General features: G+C 26.6%; 1 protein-coding gene across 4 annotated transcripts in view; it reads left to right on the forward strand.

The window, feature by feature from the left end:
- LOC136084007 (TNF receptor-associated factor 5-like) overlaps positions 1-26,842 on the forward strand; it is a 143,540-nt gene that overhangs the window by 58,456 nt on the left and 58,242 nt on the right. For all 4 annotated transcript variants that reach the window (XM_065803998.1, XM_065804000.1, XM_065804001.1 and 1 more), the window contains exon 5: positions 209-373. In XM_065803998.1, coding sequence (XP_065660070.1) covers positions 209-373 — 165 coding nt within the window. The remainder of the gene's footprint in view (positions 1-208; positions 374-26,842) is intronic.

The raw sequence follows: 26,842 nt of genomic DNA on the forward strand, positions 1-26,842 counted from the left end.
TAAGTAGTTAATTAGTTAGTAGTTAAGTTAATGTAATCTTATAAGATTTTATTGCATTTTAAAAAATTATTGTTTAAATGCTTTAAAGTGGTTGTTCTTTTAGATAACTTTGTAGAGATAAAAAAAATGCAAACTGTCGGTATTTATAAAAAAAGGCTATTTTAAAAATTATTGTTATTTTAAAGTAATTTAGTTCTTTTTTTTTAAGAAACATTTGGGTTCTTGCGAATATCAAACATTAAAATGTCTTAACATACCGTGCTCTGCTTCACTTTTGCACAAGAATCTAAAAGAACACATGGAAAAACTTTGCATTTATCGTTCGGTTACCTGTCAATATTGCAAACAGAAGATTATTTTTAGTGAGAAACAAGTAAAAGCAATCATTTATTTTACTTCATTTTTAATTCTGCTAATATTTATATTTTGTTTTCAAAAAATAAAATTCAACTTAAAGTTTATTATCACACACTCACACATGAACACACACACACACACACAAACACACACACACATACACACACACACACACACACACACGGACACAAATACACAATTTTTGAGTTTTTTAAACTCCTTCTAGACTTCTTAATCGGGGTAGTTAAGGAGTTTTCAAAATATTACAGCGTCTGTATGATATTTTGCTGACCACAACATACTTTTATTAAATAACCAGGTTCCTGAACTATGACATGACAAAAAAAAATATCGGAGTTTCTAAACTTTGCCGAAACATAAAATATAAGGGTTTGTGGCGAGAAAACTCAGACCAGAGATTATTACTATTATTTTTTATTCTTCTAAAAGTTACGTTTTCTTGCCAGATTTGAAATAAGATTTGAATTAAATGCGTTGTTTAGGTCAAAGGAACATCATAGTTCAATAATATGATCTGTTATGATTTTTATAGGCAGTTTTTTGAAATTCATCAAATCAGAAATTTTTAAACATAGCATTTTTGTAAATTTTTGGTAATAATTTACAGAAATGTTGTCATTTGACAACTTTATTCAAATAATATGTTTAAGAACAGATTAGAACTAGGATCTATATTGAGTTGAAGCACTTTTTTCATAAGTTTTTAACAAACATCGATTTTACGCTGTTGAGCAAAGTTGATTTAAGGACTCAAAAATAGTTTTATTTAAAATCATTTTTAGGGGTAGTAAAAAAGTTTTAAAAATTATATAAAAAAGAGAAAAATGCGGTATGATGCAGTAGTGGTGTAGTGGTAGAGTGCTCTCTTCATATACGAGAGGTTCCGAGTTCGATTCCGACCACGTCCGCGCTCAACTTGTTTATCCGCATAGCGTCAAGGTTCGTCAAGGTTCGAGTTTCGAAGTTATAGAGTTTAGAGAGGGTTATAACAACAATTAAGTAGTGTCTTTAATAGCCTTCTCGGTCTTGGGGATGTGAATTAACATATATATATATATATATATATATATATATATATATATATATATATATATATATATATATATATATACATACTTTTGCTTGGTTTTTAATTTTTACTCTACAATAGCTTGAGATGTTTTTTTTCTTAGAATTTATATATATATATATATATATATATATATATATATATATATATATATATATATATATATATATATATATATACTTTTTTTTTCTATTTTTTTTCTTTCTACTACTCGGTTTTTTAACAACAGTAAGCATTCATTTTATAAGTTATGAAGTTTTGTGAAGCATATTTTTAATATGTGGATTTGTTGAAGAAACAGTGGTTGAAATATTGTTTTTCTTCACTTTTTTTATTGATTCAATTTTAAGCAATATGTCAATAACGAGTAGTAACATTATTGTAACTGACCATGACTTTAAAGGATGCAAAGTTGAATTAATTTATGATATTTTAAATTTAATGAATTCTTTTTAAAAAATCTTGTATGCAAGTAAGTAGGCATTTAAGTATGAATTTACCTTACTGTTGTGCTGAAATAACCAAACTAGGTTGCTAACTTCGTTATTTTTAAGTATTTTATAAATTTATCTTTAAAACAAACTGTTTAGCTCCGCTCGCTTTTAGATAACTACAGAGAGACTAGATAACATCAGTTATTAAATCAGTAAATACTAAGAAATACCTGAAATACTGAAGAGAGAGAGAGATAGACAGAGTGAGAGAGAGAGAGCGAGAGAGAGAGAGAGTTGGACGGGGTTTCTAAGACACTGCATTAAAAAAAGTTAAAAAGATACACAACAAATCATTAAAACTTATTAAAAAATTTAATATGATCTAACCAATCTTGTAATTTTTCTTGTAAAATACAGTAAATCTCAAATCATATCTAAATTTACTAAATTAAAATCATTTTTTAACAAAATTTTTATTTAATAGACAAAATAAGAAATTAATTAAACAATTACAAAATCGTCTTTAAAAGAAAATAGTTTAATTAGATAATGTTTGAATTTATATAAAAAATAAAGTCATTTAGTATACGAAAATTATCAATAGTTTCGATGAAAACTTAATAAAATATGAAGTGACTAAAATTAAAACTATAAAAGTTCTCTAAAAATTAATTCCTTTTGAAAATAATAATAAATTTATTAGTCGCAATATCATAAAATATCAGAAAGAATTTTAAGAAATAAAAAAATAGTAAAAAATCGATTAATAAAGTTCTAATTCAATTTAAATATTAAAATCTTCTTAGATTGATGATGCTAATAGAATTACGAAAAAAAACTGAATTTTGTAACTTAGAAAAAAATATTATAATCAATTGAGGTAATAATATTTAGATTCTATAATAAGGTTCATACTTTTATTTGCCGGGGCCGAAGCCGAAGCCGGGGCCAGTTTGCACTAATTCTAATATTTAGTCTTGTTTCTAAAGTATACACCAAAGAAAATAATACAGGATATTTACACCTCCTGCCAACAAACTTAGTGACACGGCTTGACTAGCATAGATCAAAATCTTATCCTATATGTTGCCAAGTAACAATATTTTAAAACACTGAAATAACATTATAAAAACTTATATAAACTATAAGTGCATTAAACGTTATTATTGAAAACTTTAAATAAGAGCATTCAGAAATACAAAATAATTTGTGCAATTTTTTTTTAAATAACAATAATGGTTACTTTTATTAATAAATATTACACCAATGTTGCATTTCTCAACGTTCTTAGATATAGTTTTCGATGGTTGCGTTTATATATGTTTAAAATTATCTATGAACCTAATATTTTATATTTTTATCAGTTAGCTATATAAACAAAAACTTTTGTGTAATCATGCTTTCAAAATCATTGACCTATAAAGGAAAAGCTCTAGGAAAAGATAAAACAGTTGTTAAAAAGTTTGCACTTAACCGCAAGCCGCACTAGAATTAAACAAAGATGATAATTTTGATTTTAAGATTTTAAATAGCTACTGGCTTTTTTTTTATTTATTTTACAATTGTTAGTTATTATTAAATTAGATTTAAGAAATTAATTTCCATCCACCCTTTCATCAAGATTGCGTCCGTCCGCCCTCCCTCTCGTTTACTAGATTTGGAACAAAACTGAAACCAAACCCTCCCTCTTTTTGCATTAAATACGCGGGACTACTTTAATCTGAATGAAGTATGGAAACTTTCTTAATTTAATAATAAAATTTCTATTTATTAAAACTAAAGGATTAATACATATATTACTTACGTAAGCAAAAAAAGGCAAAAACCCAACTTAGGGATTCTCTAAATATTTCACAATGCTAAGTTTAGTTAAAAAATGGAAGTAAAAGATCTTAAGTTCTTTGACGCGACAATTATTAATAAACCTTTGCGCACTAGTATTTACCACAGGTACTGTCCTCCATCAATTTCGATACCGTACCTCACAACAGCTTATGTTTTAAGCTAACCAGTTATGAGTTTAACAGTAAAGCACTTAGTGCAATAATTTTGTATATAAAAGAGTGCAACGTGTTATCTGCAACAGCATATTTTCAAATCAGTTACCAGTTGCAGGTGGGGTGCCACAAAGCTCTGTCTTTGGTCCGTTTATGTATACGGTTTAGATAAACGACTTACCGAATGAGTTTTCAACTAAATGTAAAATGTATACTGGTTATTTAAAACTAATTAACATAATTAGATCATTTTCGGATATACGACTCAAAATAATTGAATATAGAAAAAACTCAAAACAAATTAATGACATAGTCAAACTAAGGCTTATAAATGTAAATGTAAACGCTCTCATGTTGGTAGCAAAGATAGCAGTTTACATATACACAATGTATGATTAGATGTTAAACAGAGTTTAAAAACGTGAAACAAAAATGGAAAAAGATTTAGGAACTGTGGTTTCAAACGACCTTAAATGGTCTATTCATGCTAGTTATATGTTCAGTAAAGCTTATAAAATGTTAACAATAACAATACATTCATTTAAAAACGTAGATATAAACGCGTCTAAACTATTATACACCTCTCTTGAAAGAGCGCATCTAAACAACACAACATCGGTGTGGTAAGTTTATATAGACAAGATAAAAAAAAAACGGAAAAAATACAAATTAAAGCATAACGAACAAAATGTTTTTAAGGGAAAAGCTATGAAACAAGACTAACCTACTTTAAATTAACAACTCTTGAAAAAAAGACCGTATTGACCTAATAAAATTTTACGTAAGGGTAATTTATGTAGATAACTTAACTCGGAATACCAACCTTATTTAATAGTTTTATATACAAGAGGTCATAATATTATGCTTCGTGGACGATTTGTGCAGCCGTGGCGCAGTGGTAGTGCACTTGCCTCAGAAATGTAAGATCCGTGGTTCAAACCCCACCTCTGTGTAAGTTTTGCGACAACGGTTGGGAAAAAGGCGTTAACTTCCTATTAAAAGCTTCTCCGCGTTGCTCAGTAATAAGACCGTAAGATCTTCCTAGAGCACTTAAAAAAGAAAAAAAAAATCTCGATATTAAAATTATCTTGTTCTATCTCCACTTATTGAAAATATTGAGCTATTGAAAGCCTAAGTTTCATCAGAATAATGTTTTTCTACTATATTAAAACCTAATTTACAAGTAAAAAAGTTGTAGAGAAAAATATATTTTTTAAAATTTTTATTTATGCCGTCTCATAAAGTTTTTATTTTTTTAATTATTTTATCTCAAAACTAAAAAATTTGGTGATAGAACAAGATAATTCTAACGTCGCGAATTAATAAAAAAAATCCAAAAAGATACTACTTCCTAACAAACAGTGTTATTAATAGTAAAAATGGTTATTGTACGTAAACACAATTATAATTATTAAATAAACTCGATTTTCATATTAACTAATGTGGCCGCTTCATTTAGATCTACATTTGTTGATCTACCTATTGTTGATCTATCTATTGTTGATCATTTAGATCTACATTTGTTATTATTTGATACAAAATTGGCCAAATAAAAACCAATTCAAAGTTTGATATTTTGTCCCTTAATTTTGGAGCTTCAATTTTTTCCTCTCTTTTCAAATTTCTTTAAAGAAGTTTCGGTTAAAGTTCTTACTATATCTAAAAAGCTTTAAAAAACTTTATAACTTTATTGAAGGTCTTTTACTTCCGACTTCCTGCTGAAATTTAATAACAAATTCTATTAATTATAACTTGAAAAAGAAGAAAATGTCTTGTTGAAAAAGAAGAAAATGTCTTGTAAAATTAAAAAAAAATCATTTTCTTCTCTGAAACCAGAAACAGCGTAATTTACAACCAGATTTAAACTGAGATTGCCAGTTCGGTTGATGTTAAATAAAAATTGTGATATTCAGCGCAGTTGACTGAATATCACAATTTTTAACTTCTAATTTAATGTCATTCACGACTTTAACTCCATGTTATCCTTGACCGCGACACTTTTTAATTAATGTTTGTAACTAAAGCAAAAGTCTAGTCAATATTTAGAACACATCAGGTCGTTAACTCCTAAGTGAAAATGCAAGAAAGACTATATTGAAGTATGTAGTAACCGAATACTTATAAAAAAAGGACAAAAGTTCAGAAAGCCTAAAATTTAGACGTAGGAATATTCATAACCAAAAAACGTATGTTTTTTGGTTATGAATATTCCAATATATTTGATGAGTTGGATTAAGTCTATTATTGTTTATTATTATTTGTTCATTGTTCTATAATGCTTTAGATGAAATATTCGTAATAGTGAAAAAAAAGGTTATATTTAACTTTAATTAACACCCTTTAACTGAAAACATTCGTTATTTACTTAGTTTTTATTTAGTTAGAATTTATACCGTTTTCGTAAAATTGTTTGTTTTAACTATAATACATATTTAATTATAAGATATACCGTTTTAGTGGTAATAATCGTTTTATACTTAGTTTATATATAATTATAGTTTATATATCAATTGACTGATTTAGGGCGAGCACATAAAGAAGTAGCTACCTCATCAACCAAGGGTTTCGGATAGGGCAGCCATAGTATTTTTTATTATTCAACGTAAGGCGGGAACTCTAAAAGTATTATCAAAAATAAAATATAAGGATTCTGTAACGAACCAATCAATATATTAACAAAATTTCTTATTTTTCTAGAAATCCTCGTAAGGATCTCATCATCAGAATAAACAAATAAAACACATTCTTAAGCCGTCAAAGTCTTTTTATGTCGCAAGATTTGACAGGACATACTACTGTGTAGCCAAACACCCTAACTCTCTCCCATTTAAAAGAAACACACTGATCTAATTTAAAGAAAGTTAGTAGAACTTATTGTGCAAGAGGTACTCTTAAGAAACTCAACCTAAAAAACAATACCTAATGACCTAGTAAGTGTTGAATACTAACAACTCATTATAATAATTGGTTCTACCTATAAGCAACTCTTGTAATTTAACCATGTATAAAAAAAATAGTTTAATAATCTTTCGTTATTCAGTAAACTATAGAAATGATTGGTTCAAAGTTATAAAATAAGAATGAAAACAACAATACATCGCAAATCTAGACATTTATATATTTTGTTTTCAGTTCAATACAGGACATCAAAATGCATTTATGGCTCATTGCTTTAATATATATTTAGTAACAAATATATATATATATATATGTCTATATACATATATATATATATATATATATATATATATATATATATATATATATATATATATATATATATATATATATATATATATATATATATATATGTATATATAGTGAACGGAAACTTTCGGCTTCGGCCGAAACCGAAATTTCTGCTTCAACTATTTTTTTACTTTTCCTGTTTCGGCCGAAATTTCGGTTTAAACCGCAACCGAAATGAACCGAAACTTTTAAAAGATTTTTTTTAAGTTTTAATATAGAGTGGGATCATGACAGTTTCCTAATTGTAATCGTTTGTGCCCCAAGAAGACCTATAGGTATTGTTACAGAGCACCGTTTCGCGGTGCTCTGTAACAATACCTATAGGTCTTCTTGGGGCACCTAATTAACAAAAAAAAAAGTTTCATAGATTTATATTAGAAAACAACATTAAAAGCAAAGTTTGGTTTGGCAAAAGTAGCAAAGAGATTCCTTAGACCTCCACCAACATCTGCCGAAGTTAAAAGGTTGTTTTTAACTGCTGGAGAAATTCTTTCAAATGAAAGAAACATACTTATACATTTATATTTCAAATGAAAGAAACATACTTAAAATAAGTATATTTATAGATATACTTATTTTTAGCATCTTCACTTTCATCCCTGATTGATATCAATATTAGTAAATGTTCTTTTTAATCAGTCAGAAGAAGGCCTTATTAGAGGTTGTCCAAAAATTAAGTAACGCAATTTTCTACCTTCATTCTTCATTCAACTTTCATCTCTTGTCACAAAATCGTAACTTTTAAGTAGCAAGTTTTATATGAGTCGTCACAAAACCTTGAAAACCCTCTTTTCTACCCTTTCAGTGTGACGTAATTTATGGACAAACCCTTACCCTCCCAATGGTTTGCATGGCATCCATTTGGTTAAGTTTTTATTTGGCTTTAAAGCAGCATCTAATAAAAACAACTCATAGTTCAATAAGATCATAAAATAAAATATACTTGAATACATGTCATGATCCATAGCCAAAAAAATATTAAAAAAACTTAAATTTTATTTATCAAAACATCATTTTTGATTTTAAAAGCTAATCAAACACAATAATAAGCTAATGAGAATATCAGTAATAACGTTACATAGTCTTATCAACTCTTCAAACTTTTTTTTCTTCTTAAGACTATTCATGCTGTATTCCGATAAAATTACGTCTGTTGTCAGACTACAAATATAAAAAAGATGATAAATGTCATACTGTCAAGCATGCATTTTAAAATTCGAACTTTTTTTTAAATTATAAAAATTTATAATTATTGTATCAAGTGGATTTTTACCGCCAATTGATGGTAACTATTTTATCTAAAAAGAAACAATGTAATAAACTTTAAAAATTTTCATGACAATTTTAAAAAAGTGTTGTCGTAATATATAACATATCGTCCATAAATTACGCTACGCTAAATTTATTTTTAAAAAAGGAGTGATCTTAAGCTGTTTTACGCAGCAATTTTAATTAAACTAAATAGGGCTGTTTTGATTTTTTTCTCTGGCTCTGCGAGAGAAAACTTACAATATCTTTTGTTTTGTTTAATGGGGAAATTTAGCGTTGCGTAATTTATAAACAATTCCTAAACTATAAACATTAAGTTCATGCATACATAAGTGATGTATTGGATATCTCCATGTGCAATTTTTCTTTTCAAAACATTAATTTCCTCTGAACTCTTACATTCTTTAAAACTCTCTTTTGGATCTTTAAAAAACTGGGCAGTTCTGTCTACCAAAATGTTTTTGTTTCATCAAGTTGGATCATAACTTTTCTCTGAAACTCTGAAAAGTTAAATATATAAGTGAAACCATATAAAGCATAGTACTTTCTTTATATGGTTGAAAGAAGGTTGAGTTAAAATAATAATGCAAAAAATCTAAAGTTTCATACTAACCTTAAAAAAAAGATATAAGCAAGTAAATTTTAAGTTGTAAAGTGCTAATAACTATAATGAATCGATAATGACAAAGTAGTGTTAAAAGAAATTTTAAATGAATATGTTTAATACATACATACATTCATACATACATAAATACATACATACATACATACATACATACATACATACATACATACATACATACATACATACATACATACATACATACATACATACATACATACATACATACATACATACATACATACATACATAAACACACACACACATATATATATATATATATATATATATATATATATATATATATATATATATATATATAAATATACATATACATATGTTTACCCACAGCTGTTGTGTTTTGCCAGAATAGTGGATAAAACACTTGCTCAGCTGTGCAACAAATTATTATATTAGTAAAAAAAATTTAATATTAACTTTCAAGAGATTTTAATTTAAAATTCAAGAGTTTTCTGGTGGAATAGTTCACCATTCATCATTAAATAAGTTTTTAGTTTTTTTTTATATACATAGTTGTGTTTTTATCGTCACGGATGTTATTTGGAAGTATATTTTAAAGTTTAGGACCATAGTGGGATAATGTTTGATTACCAAAACAATTGCTGCAATTTGTTTCCTTTAATTTTAGTGTTCTTTCTGACATTGAGTAGTAAATCAAATTGCATAATTAGGTTGGTGCTTCCAGTATAATAGATATTTGCATTATTAAAACGACCTTGAAATACATTCTTTCTCTTATTTTCAGCCAATCTAATTTTTAAATTCATTGTCGTTTACATGATTTTCTATTCTAGTTTTAAATACCAGTCTTGCTGCAAAATTTTAAACAGACTACAGTTTTTTCAATATGACTTTTCAATTCCAAAGCATAGGGAGTTGCGATAATCTAGCTGTGCAAATATTAGTGAATATACAATGGTACACAAATCTTTGTGCAATAAGAATTGTTTTATTTTGAATATTTGGCTCAATATATTGTAGCAGTTTTTAACAATCTCAATTATTTGTGTTTTTAAAGATAATTCATTGTCAAGTTTCACTCCTCAACTTTTTTCTGAGTCAACAAATATTATGTACGTCTTGTTAAAGTACCTTTAATAATATTATTTTTTTGAATGCTTGGTGGTGTCATAATGAATATTTTTGTTTTCAATTGGTTAATACATAAGAATGATTCACTCGTCCAATATAAACATATAAACTAACTATAAAACACTATATATTTATTTAACTTTATATAACATATTTTAACATCTCTTAAAACAACTATATACACATTAGATAAAACACATTTTACACTATTAGAAACACATTAATAAAACAATTATATAACACATAATACTACATACACATATTTATCAAAAACTTTTTAAATTTGAATATAATATAAACATATATGCAAACAATAAACATAAAACCTAAATTGCGCAAACAAAAAACTTAAAAATAACGTGAGAAAATTTAAAAAGATTCATTTATATGTTTATAAATAATGACACATATCTCCTAATAAAATATCAAATTATAATCATATTCAATTTCAACCAAATACTTATTGAATAAAGAAGAAATAAAGCAGAAAAAAGAACTAAAATCCTTAAAACAAAACTTAACCTTTATAAACAATAAAATGTCAGTGTTGGCTCTAAATATTAATTTATTTTTCTAAATTTTTTAAAAAAGGAAAAAAAAAAGGTATAAGCATCACAGAAATAAAATAATAATCAACATAATAATCAAGGTATGAAATGATAGGATTCTATGTATATTTGAATTATATTAATTTAGAACTTCATAAAACTTTTTTTCTAAATAAATTAACTTAAAAGTGTTAATAAACAATTTTGTGATAATGTTTTGGTAACTTTTTTAGTGCAAAAAAGTGAATAATAAATAGTAAGGCCTTATCCATACCCTTAATTTCTTTCTAAAAAATAAAATATAAGCTAAATAAAAACAAAACTGCTAAAACAAACCAAAAATAAAGCATAAAAAAAGCTAAAACAAACAAAATAATTATATAAATAAAAATTTAGAAGGGGTGATCCATTTTACTTTTTATCTAATAAAAAGGTGATATAAAATTTTCTAAACTGTTTTCTATACTTAACTCTTTTATAATTCGATCTTAATATTGCTATTAAAAATTAATTTCTCTAATATTTCTAAAGTAATAAACAATAAATAAATTTCAAAAAGTAAAAAGTTTAACTTGTTTGTTAGATATTTCTCGAATGACAGCATGTATATTGAGAAAGCGCTTTTTCAAATTCAGAAAAGCCTTGTTACTAATTAAAACTACTTTAAAAATGAAAGTGAAACGACACCACTACTAAACTACAGTAACAAAATTAAGATTATAGGCTTAAGCTTTTACAAACATGAGATAAACAACTGCATATAAATCTAAATTTTAAATATAGGAACATACACACTATACATACAGTTTTTAATATGTGTAAAAGTAAAATATTGGTATGTGATAACAACAAATATAAACAATTAAATTTAAATGTGATGAAAAAATGAAAGAGACTTTTGCCAGATAACAATGCCATGACTAATGCAGAGTGCTACAACACAAAAGATCTCACACACCATAAATATCGCCATCACTACCTTTTTAAATAAATTCCATAATTTTTTTCTAACTATTTCTTGATTATTTTTATTTATTTTTTATTATGACTACCCTTGTCTAATATTATTTTGAACATGTTTTATCAACAATCATCAAGTCAGTAGTAGAATTATTTGACCATTTAGATTTTGCATATTACTTTTGGTTAATCATTCTTTTTCATATTAGATGTTCAAGGTATTTCTATACAATTAGACAACTTTTTTCTAAAAGTAAATTAATTACAAACATAGTTAACATAAATTACAATGAAAGGTTGAATGAAGACAAAATAACATAATTTATCTTTTTTTTATCCTAATAAAAAAGTTGGTTTACTTCCCAAAAAGGGACTAAACCATTCACACGATTATTTATTATAAGGTAACAGTTAAACTTTAAATTTGCATAGTTGTTTTATAACAATGTAAATTACAATCTGTGCCACTTTCACGTTCAAACTATCAAAACTTGCAAAACTTTAGTCACTTTCATAAAAATTGGTGAGCTTCACAGCTTTACTCGCTTATTGAAAATTTCATATATACAAATCTGAATAACTGAGACTCTTTAATAAGGGTCATTTTGCAGCTATATTAGTAATAAACATTTGTGGAAAATTTCAAGAAGTTTTATAAAATATTAGTAAAGATATTATGTAAACGGTATAACCAAAATACAAAAAACATGTCCTCTGAATAAATAGTTTTAAAAGTCAGATGATATTTATTAACATAAAAAAAAATTGAAATTTTTTTTTTTTTTTTTTTTTTTTTTTTTTTTTCTTTTCTTTTTTTACATTTCTTCAATATTTATAAAATTACAAGTTAAGATATAATAATATAAACAATTACAAGTAAGGATTTTTACTATAAATAATAAAAAAAAAGAAGAATGCGGAGACTCGTAGAAGACCTTAAGGTCTTGTCGTCGAGAACCGCTGCAAATTCGTTACAAATTTACGTGTTACATATTTTAAAATAAATAAAAAAAAAACTGTGTTTAACAATATTAGAAGAAAAACATAATTTAAATAAAAAATAGAAATTTTCAAATAAATTTCCTATTAAAAGTATAAAAGTATATTATCAATAGACAAAATGATTTTCTTAAGTTTCTTTTTATAAGAGGTATAAGTCCATTCATGAAAAAAGTCAAAATGTTTCAAAACTATTTTATTCCAAAGAAAGGCTCCTCGGAAAGAAACACAAGATTTACCAAAATTTGTATGCGAAAATTGTAGTCGAATAGAATTATCATTTCGTAGATTGTACTTGTTTTTTTCTTTTATTGAGTATAGGTTATGAAAGGAAGAAGGGGAATCGTTGGTTTTACATTTATACATAAAACATAAAATATTATAAACGTTTAACTGATATATATTTAAAATATTCATTTCAAGTAAGAGAGGCCTGGCATGAGTAAAACGGTCTTTAAAGTTTATAAGACGTGCAATGTGTTTCTGTTGACGATAAAGAGGTTCTAGTATACTTTTGTTCACACTACCCCAAGCAATGTTAGCGTAGTTAATATGGCAGTGAATAAAGGAATAATATAATTGAGTTAAAGTATGTTTATTTAAGAAACTTCTTGATTTATATAATATTCCTATAGTTCTAGCAATTTTGTTATTTAGGTTGTTAACGTGGTGTTTCCATTTAAGATTTTCATCAATATAAATGCCTAAAAATTTTGTAATTTTTGTTCGCTTTATTTCAATATTGTCAACAAAAATAAGTGGCGTAATACTTGGAATTAATTTTTTTTTTTGAATTTGGGTAAAAAAGCATCCATTTAGTTTTTTCTATATTAATTAATAATTTGTTTGATTTGAACCAGTCAGAGATTTTAGTAAGCTCAGTGTTCATATTTCTAAATAATGTTGTTAGATCATTGCTGGTTAAAAAAAGATTAGTGTCATCCGCAAACATAATTGTCATTAAGTTTAAGGCTTTGTAGAGATCATTGATGTATATCAGGAACAGCAATGGGCCTAGTATTGAGCCTTGTGGCACTCCACAAGTTATATTTAATAAATTTGATGATAATGATGAGTCTATTTGAATAAACTGTTTACGATTAGTTAAATAGTTCTTTAGTAATAATAAGTATTTCCAGTGATTCTATAATGTTCTAGTTTGTTATAAAGAATTTCATGATCTATAGTATCGAAAGCTTTCGATAGATCTATGAAAATACCTAATGTGTATTTCGATGTTTCAAATGAATCACCAATATTTCTTGTTAGTTGAAGTATTGCATGTTCTGCAGAATTATTTTTTTTAAATCCATATTGGTTATTATATAATATTTTGTTTTCTGATAAGTGGTTAAAAATTTTATTATATAATATTCTTTCTAGAATTTTTGAAAAAACTGGGAGAACTGATATTGGGCGATAATGACTGAGGTTTGTAAGTTCTCCTCCTTTGAAAATTGGGGTAACTCTAGCTATTTTGAGTTTGTCGGGAAATACTGCTTGGTTTATTGAGCACGTAAAGACCCTAAAGAGAATATTTTTAATTATGTCATATGAACCAATAACAATATTTCCGTTTACATCGTCTGGACCAATTGCTTTATTAGTCTTAAGCATTTTGAAAGCAGTCTCAAATTCATCAAAAGATACTTTAAATTTATTTAGAGAAGATATTTCAGGGGAAGTCAAATATTTTTTTGAATTGATTGAATTATTAATTATGGGGATGTTTTTGGCTAAGTTTGGTCCAACTGATACAAAGAACTTGTTTATTTCGTTTGCTATTATGGTAGGGTTATAAAAAATGTCAGTATTTATTTTAATTGCCTTTGGCAAAGAGCATATTTTCATTTTATTGTTACAAGTGATTTCATTAACAAGTTGCCATTTTCGCTTATAGTCGTTTTTATATTTATCAAATAAGTCGCTGTAATAATTTCTTTTAAGGTTTTTTTTTTTTTTTTTCAAATAGTTTGGTAAAGGTTTTATAGAGTGTTTTGCTTTCAATTGTTTTTGCTTTAAGGTATTTAATATATAGTTTTTGTTTTATTTTTGAGGATTTTCTAAGGTCTTTTGTTACCCATGGTGATTTTAAACTTTTTTTTGTTTTATTAATTTTACACTTTGGGAAGTTTACATCATAAACTTCATAAAAAACTTTAAAAAATGCATTATACATATTATTTGCCTCTGACAAATTACTTACTGAATTCCAGTTTATTAAGGATAATTGTTCCTTAAATGATAAAATATTTTTATCATTAATAAAGCGTTTGATAATGACCTGTTTTTCATGTAACTAATTTTCATGGAACTAACTTAATGGGATCCAGAATTATAGGGTTAACATCCTCTAATGTCATTTGTTTGAATATAAACTCTTTTACTAGACCTCTTTACTCTTCTTTGTGTTTTTATTAAATGACTATTTACAATGAAGTAAAGCTCTATTATGGCTGCTTTTTAATTTCTTTTTTTCAAAAAAAATTTTACGCAGAATATTCAATAATCAAAAACGTTATGAATACAATTAATACCATCATTAAAACTTATGATGGCAGAACACACTAATTGTAAGTACTTTTCTGCCACAATATATAGATTTGAAACAGCGTGTCCAAATAGTTCCATTTAAACACTCAATCACATTTTGCGTTTTTTATGGAGGCATTATTCTAGCGAGAGTATTGAATTAATTTCTGAAAAAAAAAATATTTTTAGTTATGCTAAGTGCATAAATAATACTTGAAAACAAATTGGAATAAAATTGCACTAGAAATAACTTGCAATAGAGGTCTTATAATTCCATAACATAGTTGCAAAACTATAAGTGTACTGTACCAAATGTTTCAATCTATTTGCCTGCCTGTGTTATTATCTGTTACAACTTTTTTGTTCCACCAATAAATAAAATTCATTGAAGAATGACACAATGATGTTAACTAAGCTTTAGTCAAAGACATATAATAAGATTAAAATTATAAGTTTCAGACTAAAACATCATATTAAATGCTTTTGATATTTAATCATATTATTACTTATATTAATAGTAAAAGTAACACTTTAAATAAATTTCAAATGCATATAATATGACACATGCTAACTGTAAATTGGAAACAGTAATAACCCAGTGGGCACAATACGTTTTTAAAACGTTCTTTGAACGTTTTTATTAGGTTTAAACCTAATAAAAACGTCCAAAGAACGTTTAAAAAACGTACCGTGCCCACTGGGAAAATAGTTATAAACAGTAATAAAACAGTTAATTTTATTTCAACCATGTTTCTGGGGTTTTTTTAGAAAGAAAGATAGCCAGAAATTATTATTGTGTTAAAGTTATTTAATTTAATAAAATTTAAAAAAAATGTAAATAAATAAAAAATATATATATTAAAATTTTTAAACTAAATTTTATTCGTATTACTATTAGTAAGTATTTAAAAATTAAGTATTTATAAATTTAAACATTTTGTAAATATGGAAAAAATTTAGTTGTATAAAAAAGTTGTCATAAAATTAGAATCGAACAATATTGACAGAAATGTTATGCAAAAGTTATTTAAATTATATATTAATTAAATTTTTTTAATACTTTATCTTGAAATAAAATTTTCCAGAGTTGAAAGTTTGATTTCAAATTTATTAACAAATTTACGCTTCCTACATTACCACGCTTATGATACAATACCTTTTTTTATAATTTTAATAATTTTACGCATCAAATAATAACAATATACTGACATTAATATATTTACAACGTTCAAACAGTTTAAGAGTCATCTTTGTGATTAATAAAATAACTAACTTACAAACTCTCAGATATCTACTTAAAACTACTATAACTCTACTTCAGACATATAGTTGTAAACTGGAATATGAAATCCACTTTAAAGCTGTCTTTTTAAGTAACTATATATTGACACGTCCGCCAATACTTAAGACTCTTTTGCGGACGTTTTGGGTCAAGTTTTGAAAAATATTTGGCATTTCTTTAAAATAGATTTTGGGAATTTTAAAAACCATTATAACCGCCGTGTACCCCTATATGGGGTAACATTGACAGTAGTATGTTTTATACTGTAAATGTTAAAGTTACATTATGAGGCGTAAAATTATCATGGAAATATCGGCAAACAAAATTGAGGAAATATTTTAATGTATACTAGCACCCCTATATTTTTGTTTTAAAATAAGCAGCATAAAAAAGTCGTAAAATTGCAATGAAAATGTATGTTATATTATATTTTGAAATATATCAATTAGCTTCAGGTCTTATAGTGTCTACATAAAAATATAAATAAGTATGTTAGTTTGGGATTAAAATATTTTTTGTTAAGCATTGTAAAACTATAAGGCTCTATTTCACAGTAATGACTATATCTGATTGCGATAAAATCCTGCAGCGCTGTAACTTTTTCTTGGGTTTTTTTGTTACAAATTTTTTACTGTTTGGTTTAATTTTAAAAACAACATGATAATTTTTTTAGTTCTTACCAAAATTAGCAATATTGTTTAGTGTGGAATTTTAGTTCTTGCAAGTGACGGTATTTTGATCTGTTGACATTTAAGGTATTGATAAATTTCTTTTTTTTTTAAATTACTATTTTATTTTAGGGTTTGCTTAGTTTGATTTCATTTCATGTAATTGCGAAAGATTCATCAGATGTAAGACATCCCGCCAAGTTTTGTTTTATTCTTGGCCCATGGAGTTATCATTCCCTTTATGATGTATAATTAATCCAAGCCTTTTCCTCTTGCTACAGACCATATAATATGACATACATTCCTGTCAATGTTTCCCCAAAATTAAAATATGCGTTTAAAAAAAAAATGCAGCAAAAAAATTTTAAATGCTTACTATTCCCTATAACATTTTTAAATTACGTTACGTCTCAATCGGTTACAATTGGTAACAAGGTTACATTCTCTATTTTTTAATTAAGTAATAAATAAAAAAAGGTAAAAATGCAGTAATGGCTTGCTTATTATAACCATATTGCTGAATACTACACTTTATTTTATTTTTATTGTAAAATAGCTTCGTCTCAATTGGTTACATTGTCACAAGAAAACAATTAAGTCTGAAAACGCAACGAAACGTCTCAATTGTTTTTTTTTTAACTTTATAAAAAGTAACCAATTGAGTCGTAACTTAACGTAACTCAAAACACACATGTAATCACAAATTTTTTTACCAACAGTTAAAAATTTACACAAATGTAAACTTTTTCCCCTATAACATTTTTAGGTTACAATACGTATTGTAACGTAAACGAGATTCGTTACGTTACGTGCAAAATGTCCGTTATTTTTACGTGACCGAGACGTAAGATTTTACGTATCAAAACCTAACATTGTTACGTAACAATACGTGCAAAATGTCCGTTATTTTTACAGAACCGAGACGAAAGATTTTACGTAACGATACATAACATTGTAAAGTAATGTTACGTGCAAAAATGTAATTTTTACGTATCCGAGATGTAACGTATTGCGTAATAATACGTAATATTTTGACGTAATAAGACGTGATCATGGTCACCTGCGGCGACTTTCAAATTTGCGAAATTTACTTATTATCTTGTATGCGAATGCATAATTAATTATTGGCCTACATTATTGCTGCAGTTTACCCTTATAGCCTATATATATATAGGCTATAAGGGTAAACTGTAGCAATTACCCTTATAGCCTATATATATATAGGCTCTAAGGGTAAACTGCAGCAATAATGTAGGCCAATAATTAATTATGCATTCGCATACAAGATAATAATTAAATTTCGCAAATTTGTATATATAGTATAGAATAAATAGAACGCACCATCGTCAACAGTGTAAGGAGTAGACTAATACCAATAACACAATATATATCACATTAGAACTTAAAACAAAAACTAAGTACTAAATAAATTTTTTTTTTTTTTTTTTTTTTCCGAAATTTTATAAACTTTTTTTGTTAATTTTTGTAGTTTTAATTTTTAATGTTATACCTTTGTTTTTTTTATCATAGTTTAAAGCTTATGGATGTATACTTTTTTTTTTTAATTTTTTGATATTTTTATTTTCTAATATAATTTTTATAGTTTTAATTTTTGAAGTATTACTTTTGTTTTTTGTATTAGTTTTAAGTCCAGTCATCATGATTGTATGAAGAGTTATTTTGGATTTGTGTATTGCTTTTAATATAATCTCTTGACTTTTCGAAGGGTATTTAATTTATTTTGTTTCTTTTTATTTGTCTTTCGAATTTTTTCTGATCATATTCTGCTTTTTTGTATGCCTTAAATATTAATAGTTTATCTTCCGAGCATTTTGTTTTATCGAAGCCGTAGAATAAATTTAAGTTGTAAATATGCCTCTCAGTATAATCTAAGCAAAGATATTCTGAGGGAAGTTCGATTTTTTTTTCTGGCTCTTCTACTTTTTCCTTTAGCGTAATGTTTGCTTCATTTACGATGTTGTCATTCACACTACAGGGTTCTTTTCAATGTGCTAAATTCATTAGACAATTTAGAACTTAAATTTGTTGCTATAGCTTTTATTAAGGACATTTAAGTCTATTTTATTTCCCGGTGTTTCCATATTAAGATTAATTAATAGCGTAAACAGGGTTTGATGATTAAATATTTTCCTTCAACGCTCGTATCTCACGCATACACAATCTTCTCTACTCAAAAGTTGTTTTGAAAAAACTAAATACCCTTACAAACTAAAGTCGCCTTACAGCAACCCGATGTAGGGGAAGGGTTAATACACTCAAGACACATAAACCAATACTACTCAACTATTGCCTTACAGGCAATTTTAAAAATACCCTACAAACTAAAGTTGCCTTACAGGCAACCCGTTATAGGAAAACGGAAAGAAAAAACACAGGGACTAAAAAGTTTGTGTTTTTTTCCGTAAATAAAACTAAATGAATCCTCGTAAAACTTGATTGTGACAAACACCTTACGTATTATAATTTAAGTATGATACATAGACTGAAAAACTGTCATGATTGACATTATACACACGTTTTTGCTTGTGGGGTAATAAAAACTAAAAAAGTGTTACGCGGATTAAATAAAAAAAATGTAATAATGTTTTATTTAAATTAAACGTTATATATATATATATATATATATATATATATATATATATATATATATATATATATATATATATATATATATATGTATATATATATATATATATATATATATATATATATATATATATATATATACTATATATATATATATATATATATATATATATATATATATATATATATATATATATATATATATATATATATATATATATATATATATGTATATATATATATATATATATATATATATATATATATATATATATATAATTATATATATATATATATATATATATATATATATATATATATATATATATATATATATATATATATATATATATATATTTATATGTATATACTGTATAATATAATATATTATACTGTATAATATATAATATACTGTATATGTATTATAGTATGTAAGATACGGAAAAAACACAAAAAAACTTACAGTTTTATATGTGTTAATAAGGTATGCGTCTTATAAAAATTAGTTATTTAAAACGAGTCATTAATCATTGCGGAAGAATTTTAATATGGCAAAAAGTTATGCTGACGCCCTAACTTCTGGAAATATATCTGTTCAAACGATAAGCAATCGGCATTTTCTCGAAATGTTTGCCAATACAGTAATTAAAGTTGTAATAATAATGATTTTCTCTCAACCTTAGCAGAGAAAAAATTACTTGGAAATGTTTGGGCTGTTACAAGGTACTACTCCAACAAGCTGTTCGAGTTTCAACAATTTCTCGGTGGCATCTTTCCTTGAAACCGATATAGAAATCAAAGGTTGTGTATTAAGTTTTCAACAAAAATATATTCGTAAGGTACGCGTTTTAGTACAGAATATTCCAATTGGCACACTTAGGAATGACTGTTAAAACGCTATCGTTCTGCTTGGTAAGCAGAACGATAGCGTTGCTGCAGGAAGAAGGGAGTTTGATTCTTTCTATTTGCAAAAATGCAAAACAGCACCTTGCTGCAGGAAGAAGGGAGTTTGATTCTTTCTATTTGCAAAAATGCAAAACTCACGGAGAAGATATTTTTACGGGCAACATCATCATAATTATTAAGAACTAAAAGAACCCCAATAAAAACCCTTTACCCCGATATTAAAACGTTGATGGACTCACTCTTAGGTGCAAACGTCGAGGCCAAATTGAATCTAACCCTCCAAAATCAACACAACCAACCATTTCACCTTCAAATTCAATACAACCTACTGTATCGCAGGTCAGCAGCGCAAATGAAGACATTGATGTTAACAAAGGCCGTGTTGACATCAATGTGGACATTAATGCTGAAAAAGAAAGTGTTAATAGAAATTAAGGTGCATCGGCAAAAAAATTGAACTCTTAATAAAAGATTGGCAAACCAAAAAACGGTCCTATAAGTCAATTTTAAAATGTGAGACAACTGCAAACTTTTTGTTAGGGCTGAATTACAGCAATCAAAAGGATTGAAAACAAAATCCAAAACGAAAGCTTATCAAAGAAGGAGAAAAACCTTAATAACTTATGTATATTTTGGAAAAAACTCAAAAACAGCGGAACAAGTTACTTACCAAAATCTGCCAGAATAAGGGCACATTGACGAGTGAACCTGATGAAATACTCAACTCCCAATCAACATTTTATAAAAACATGTACACCAAAACAAACTTATGCATAGACAGCCAAAACTGCCTTGTTACACATCACTAAACATTTGAGTAATAAGGGAAACACCCGCCTAACCGGCGCGCAACTAAAAAAAAGCCCTATTTAGTTTTGATAACGGAAAATCTCCAGGCTATGACGGTTTTCCAGATGAATATTACAAAATTATTTGGTACATTTTAGAAAAAGATTTTGAAAAACTTGTCTGCGAAATATTTTTTTTTAAAAAAAATACCAGCCACTCGATGAAAAAATCAATATTTTCACTGATTCCCAAATAAGGAGATCTTACTAAATGCAAAAATTGGAGGTTCATATCTTTAATCGGCGCTAATTACAAAATAATTCGGCAACTTTTCTGAATTGTGGTTTCCTGTTGATCTCTTTTCCTACAGAAAGGGGATTTAAACAAGATAATCCTCTCTTTTGCTGTATGTTTTTGTTGCTGAAGCTTCGGCTTTAGTGATCAGAGCGGACTGCAGAATAGAGGGTTTTCCTCCGCCGGAAAAATCGAAACCTCCGAAATTACAGCAGCACGCAGAAAATTCGAACTTTATTGCTAAGGATGTAAAATGTGCCCGCTATTTCTTTGAAAACGTAAAATTATTCGAAAAAGCAAGCGGTTAAGTGATCAACGTCTCAAAAACCAAGGGTCTTGCTCTTGGGGGTTTTAATCCCAAAATGTACAGAGAATTGGATAACATAGAGTGAACAATAACACAGTTTTCAAAATTTTAGTTGTTACTTTTAATACCAGACTGAGGGATACTACTAATTTTGTCTGGCAAGCAGCTCTTAACAAAATAGAGAAAAAGCTAAAGTTTCTGGGACTGCGTACTTTGTCACTTAGAAGAAAGACTATTTTGATAAATATTAATGTCAAAAGTGTGGTTTCTAGCAAACGTGTTGCCCACTCCCAATCGGGTAATAGAGCGTTTGCATAGAGCCATTTTTGAAAATCTGTGGCAAAAGACCAATTTCAACTCTGTCAAACGACAGACACTCTTTTTACCCGAAGAAAGCTGGGGTCTCGGAATATAATCAACGAAGCAGTATTTGTCATTAATAGAATCACAACATGTATCAAATTTTACAAGTAAGGTACTATATATACATATACATTTATATATATATATATATATATACATATATGTATATATATATATATATATATATATATATATATATATATATATATATATATATATATATATATATATATATATAAATTTTTAACTGAAATTTCACCTTTATTCTAATGTTTGATACAAGAACATTGTTAAGAATCTTCCCATCGTTTTCACAAGCATCATCAAGGTTTTATCATTAGGTGTCTGACAAAAAAAATTTAAACAAATTAAGAATCAATCTAATGTCGAAATACTTAAACACACACCTGTTAAAAAGGTTAAGCTATTACTGCCTTATACAGTTTTATTATTTTTAATAAACTTATTTTTAGAAAACTGTCAAACAATGCCTAAAAATTACTACTTTGAAGTTATGATACACAAAGTTAAAGTTAATGTTTTTTGCTTGTTATTTTTGTTTTAAGGTATCGCACTTTTGCAACTAGTTATTTTACTAGTATTTTGATAAAGTTTTATTGGCTTCAAGATTGTTGTTAATTAAAGCCTTAACATTTTCCTTTGACATAATTGATCTACTTAAAATTAAATACGAAAACAATTGTTTAATAGTTTTATTTTTCTCTTTGGGAAAAATTGTCTTAATCCGAATACTTTGGTTGTTATTATTATAATTTACTAAGCTTGATTTATGCATATGCTTGATTTTGTCATAAATTTCTTTTGGTGTTCGATGTTTTAAAACTTCATTTGAGTAAGCAACTTCACGTCTCAATGCTCGAGAAATAACTGACTTTTGGTCTGTAAACATAAACAAATAAACTTCCTCTGGTGTCCAGCTCTTCTTATTGCAAGATAATAATATATCTTTGTTTGGTTGATATTCTTTATCACTATCATTTTCATCATTTGAATCAATAGTGGAACATTGAGATCTTGGATTTTGGATTGGTTTTGAAATCGAAGTTGGAATGTTTTGCGATAGATTGCCAGAGTCTGATAAATTGGTCTCGTTTCTACCAAAAATTATTTTACTAACTTTTTCAGACTCTTCAGAAACTTCTTTGTATTTTGAATAAGATAGTATCTATCACCAGTCTCTTTTTTATGCTTTATAAGAGTCGTAAACGCTGACTTTATTTCTTGGTGATAATCATAAAAAAAGACAGAAGAGATTTTTGCAATAAAGTAGCACTACTTCTTTCATCACGAGAATCATCGCAAGCATTTTGTAAAAAATGAATTTAGCTGTGTTGAAACACTACCTGACTCTAAGTCATAACCAGACCATGTTACAAATAGATTTAAAGGCCTTTTACCTGGAAGTTGATTTCTAAAAATCCTCAAATAGCAATCACAAAGTAGTTTTAGTTCTTCACTTATTACAATCTGACATGATCCGTATTTTTGTGCTGTTTAGTGCTTCTTCACAAGAAAAATAAAACTCTTAGTAAAAGTGTATGCTCCTTTTAAATACTCACTAATGGTCATGTTGGATACTGCTGCAGACCTTGAAATATTATTTATGATAAAACTAAAAAAATGCTGTCTCTCAAATTTGTAAACTTTGAGAGAGTAATAAAATATTCAGATGGTTTATCTCCATACTTTGAAAAAGTTGTCTTTGCTTTAGTTGTCACTTCATCATAAAATTCACTGCTTGGAAAGCTTCTAATGGTATAATATTTTCTAGATCCTACACCATGATAATGAATTGCTTGTCGCTTTCATCATTTCTTAAAGCACTTCTCCACTTAGAAACCTCACTTTTGTACGAGTTTAACACATCTACAGAAATACTTACAGGCAAAACATTGTCAACATGCGGTGATGTGAGTAAAAGGAAGCAATTATGATCGTTGAGTCCCAGATTCATAATCCTTTTTAAAAACATGTGACTGCCAAACTTGAGCTAAATTTTGTAGGTCAAAAAACTTAGTGTAACAAGGTTCTTGTGGCGACGCGACTTGCATCATCCTCAATATTTGCTTCATTATGCGCAGCTACAGTCTTTTTTGCCACCTGATAAGCTCTGTAAATATAAATAAAATACATCGAAATAATCTTGAAATGAGGGTTCAACCAGTACCCCATCTTTGTCCGGACTGCGAGAAAAAGAGCATTCAGAACTTAGGCTCTCATTTATATTTACAATTGGAGGATTAACTTTGCTTAAATCTGTTGATTGAGTTTCATAAAGGTATGAAGGAAATTTTAATTTCAAATTGGTACTTTTGCTATGTAGAACTTTTTTATCAAGGATGTCTCTTTACTTAGACAGATTGTTTTTGAGATAATGTGGAGATCTATATAAATGATAATGTATTCTTTTAGTAATAACATTACAAATAGGGCATCTGTATTTTTTAATTGTTCTGGAAGATAGACTTAAAACTTTAGCCCTTTTTTTTTTCTCAAAGCCTCTTTCTTTTCTCAAATCAAACTTTCCTTTCTTTTCTCAAATCCCTTTCTCAAAAAATCTTTTTCTCAAAATCCTTTCTTTCCTCAAATCTCTTTCTCAAAAAATACTTTTCTCTAATCCCTTTCTCAAGCCCCTTTTTTTTCTCAAATCAAATTTTCCTCTTAACTTTTTGGCCTCTTTTTTTGAAAGTCCATGTTAGATGAAAATGTATGTGTTGTCAATCATGTTATCATTACATCTTGCAAGTGGGCATTTTACTCGCAACCTATGTGAACTATGTAAACTTATACTATTATATTCATTTGAGGTACTTTTCTTCATTTTTTTTTTTGACTTTCCACTCTGTAATATTTAAAAAAGAATAGCATTAAAATTTTTTATTCAAACCTTATAAAGATTGATAAAATCCAATTTAAAAATAATCTTTAATTCTATAACACTACTAAGTATGAGATATTAAATATTACCTCAGAATTAATTTTGTCATTGTTATTGTTATTATTATTGTTATTATTGTTGTTATTATCGCTTGTATTATTATTAATAATATTATTTTTATCATTATATATTTCTATAACTTTTAATATATAAAAAGTACTTTAATTTTTTCGTGAGGGCAATGAGTTGATGTTTTTATTTTTTCATAAATATAAACTAGCTAAACAAAATTCAAATGTTATGTCTAAACTATTCAGTGTAACGTTACTATGACCATGTAAAGTTAGTGGCCCCTTCAAATTGAGGGGGGTGGTTATTCTTTACATGGTCATAAAAAATAAACACTGAATATTTTCAATATATTGGCATAACAACATATTTGAAATCTGTTCATGAATACGTAACTAGTTTAAAGTTATGACAAAATAAATAGTTCACTCGTTGCTTTTACATTTAGTGTAGAAGTGGGTTCTAAGATTTTAGGGTTTCTTGTTCCTATTCTCCAATTACAGTAATTTTTTTTTGTGAAGTATCTTTTCGAGATGTATATGAACAAAAAAAATTTGGAATATTCTTTTTGTTTAAATGTTGGTTATTTCAAACATTTAAAAACCTTACTACGACACTGTATATATATATATATATATATATATATATATATATATATATATATATATATATATATATATATATATATATATATATATATATATATATATATATATATATATATATATATATATATATATATATATATATATATATATATATATATATATATATATATATATATATATATATATATATATATATATATATATATATATATATATATATATATATATATATATATATATTAAATAAGATAAAATTTAAAAGTCTTCTCTTATTATACACGTTTATAAGAAACGCCTAATGCAATAAAGCTCTCCTTATTTGGAAAACTCACTTAAAAAGAGTTGATTGCAATTGATATAAGAGTTTATAAAATAACTTGTTTTTTAGTTACATGCATAAATTTGATTTAATACGCTGTCATCAGTGCTGTTTTGCGATGCTTCAAATCCGCCTTTTTACACAATATATTTTCAATTTTTTCAATCTGACCATATACATATACATGACCATATACATATACATATATATATATATATATATATATATATATATATATATATATATATATATATATATATATATATATATATATATATATATATATATATATATATATATACAGCAAGTAACAATTTCAATAATTAAAAAAAAATTAAAGTTTTTTTCTAGCTACTGCTTTTTTTTATTTAATATACATTTTTTCATTAAATTTTTTGTTTATTAAGTTTCAGACAATAATTTTTTTCAGACCATCCGCAGCTTGTTAGGACTTAGTACCTAAGCATTTCTATCATAGCAAATGCGCAACAATTTTTTGCCGATGGTTTGATGGTATTATAAATTTTAGGCTTTTTTAAAAATATTCTGTGTTTCGTTTGT

Source organism: Hydra vulgaris, chromosome 08 (genome assembly GCF_038396675.1).
Source record: "Hydra vulgaris chromosome 08, alternate assembly HydraT2T_AEP".
NCBI classification, from domain to species: domain Eukaryota; kingdom Metazoa; phylum Cnidaria; class Hydrozoa; order Anthoathecata; family Hydridae; genus Hydra; species Hydra vulgaris.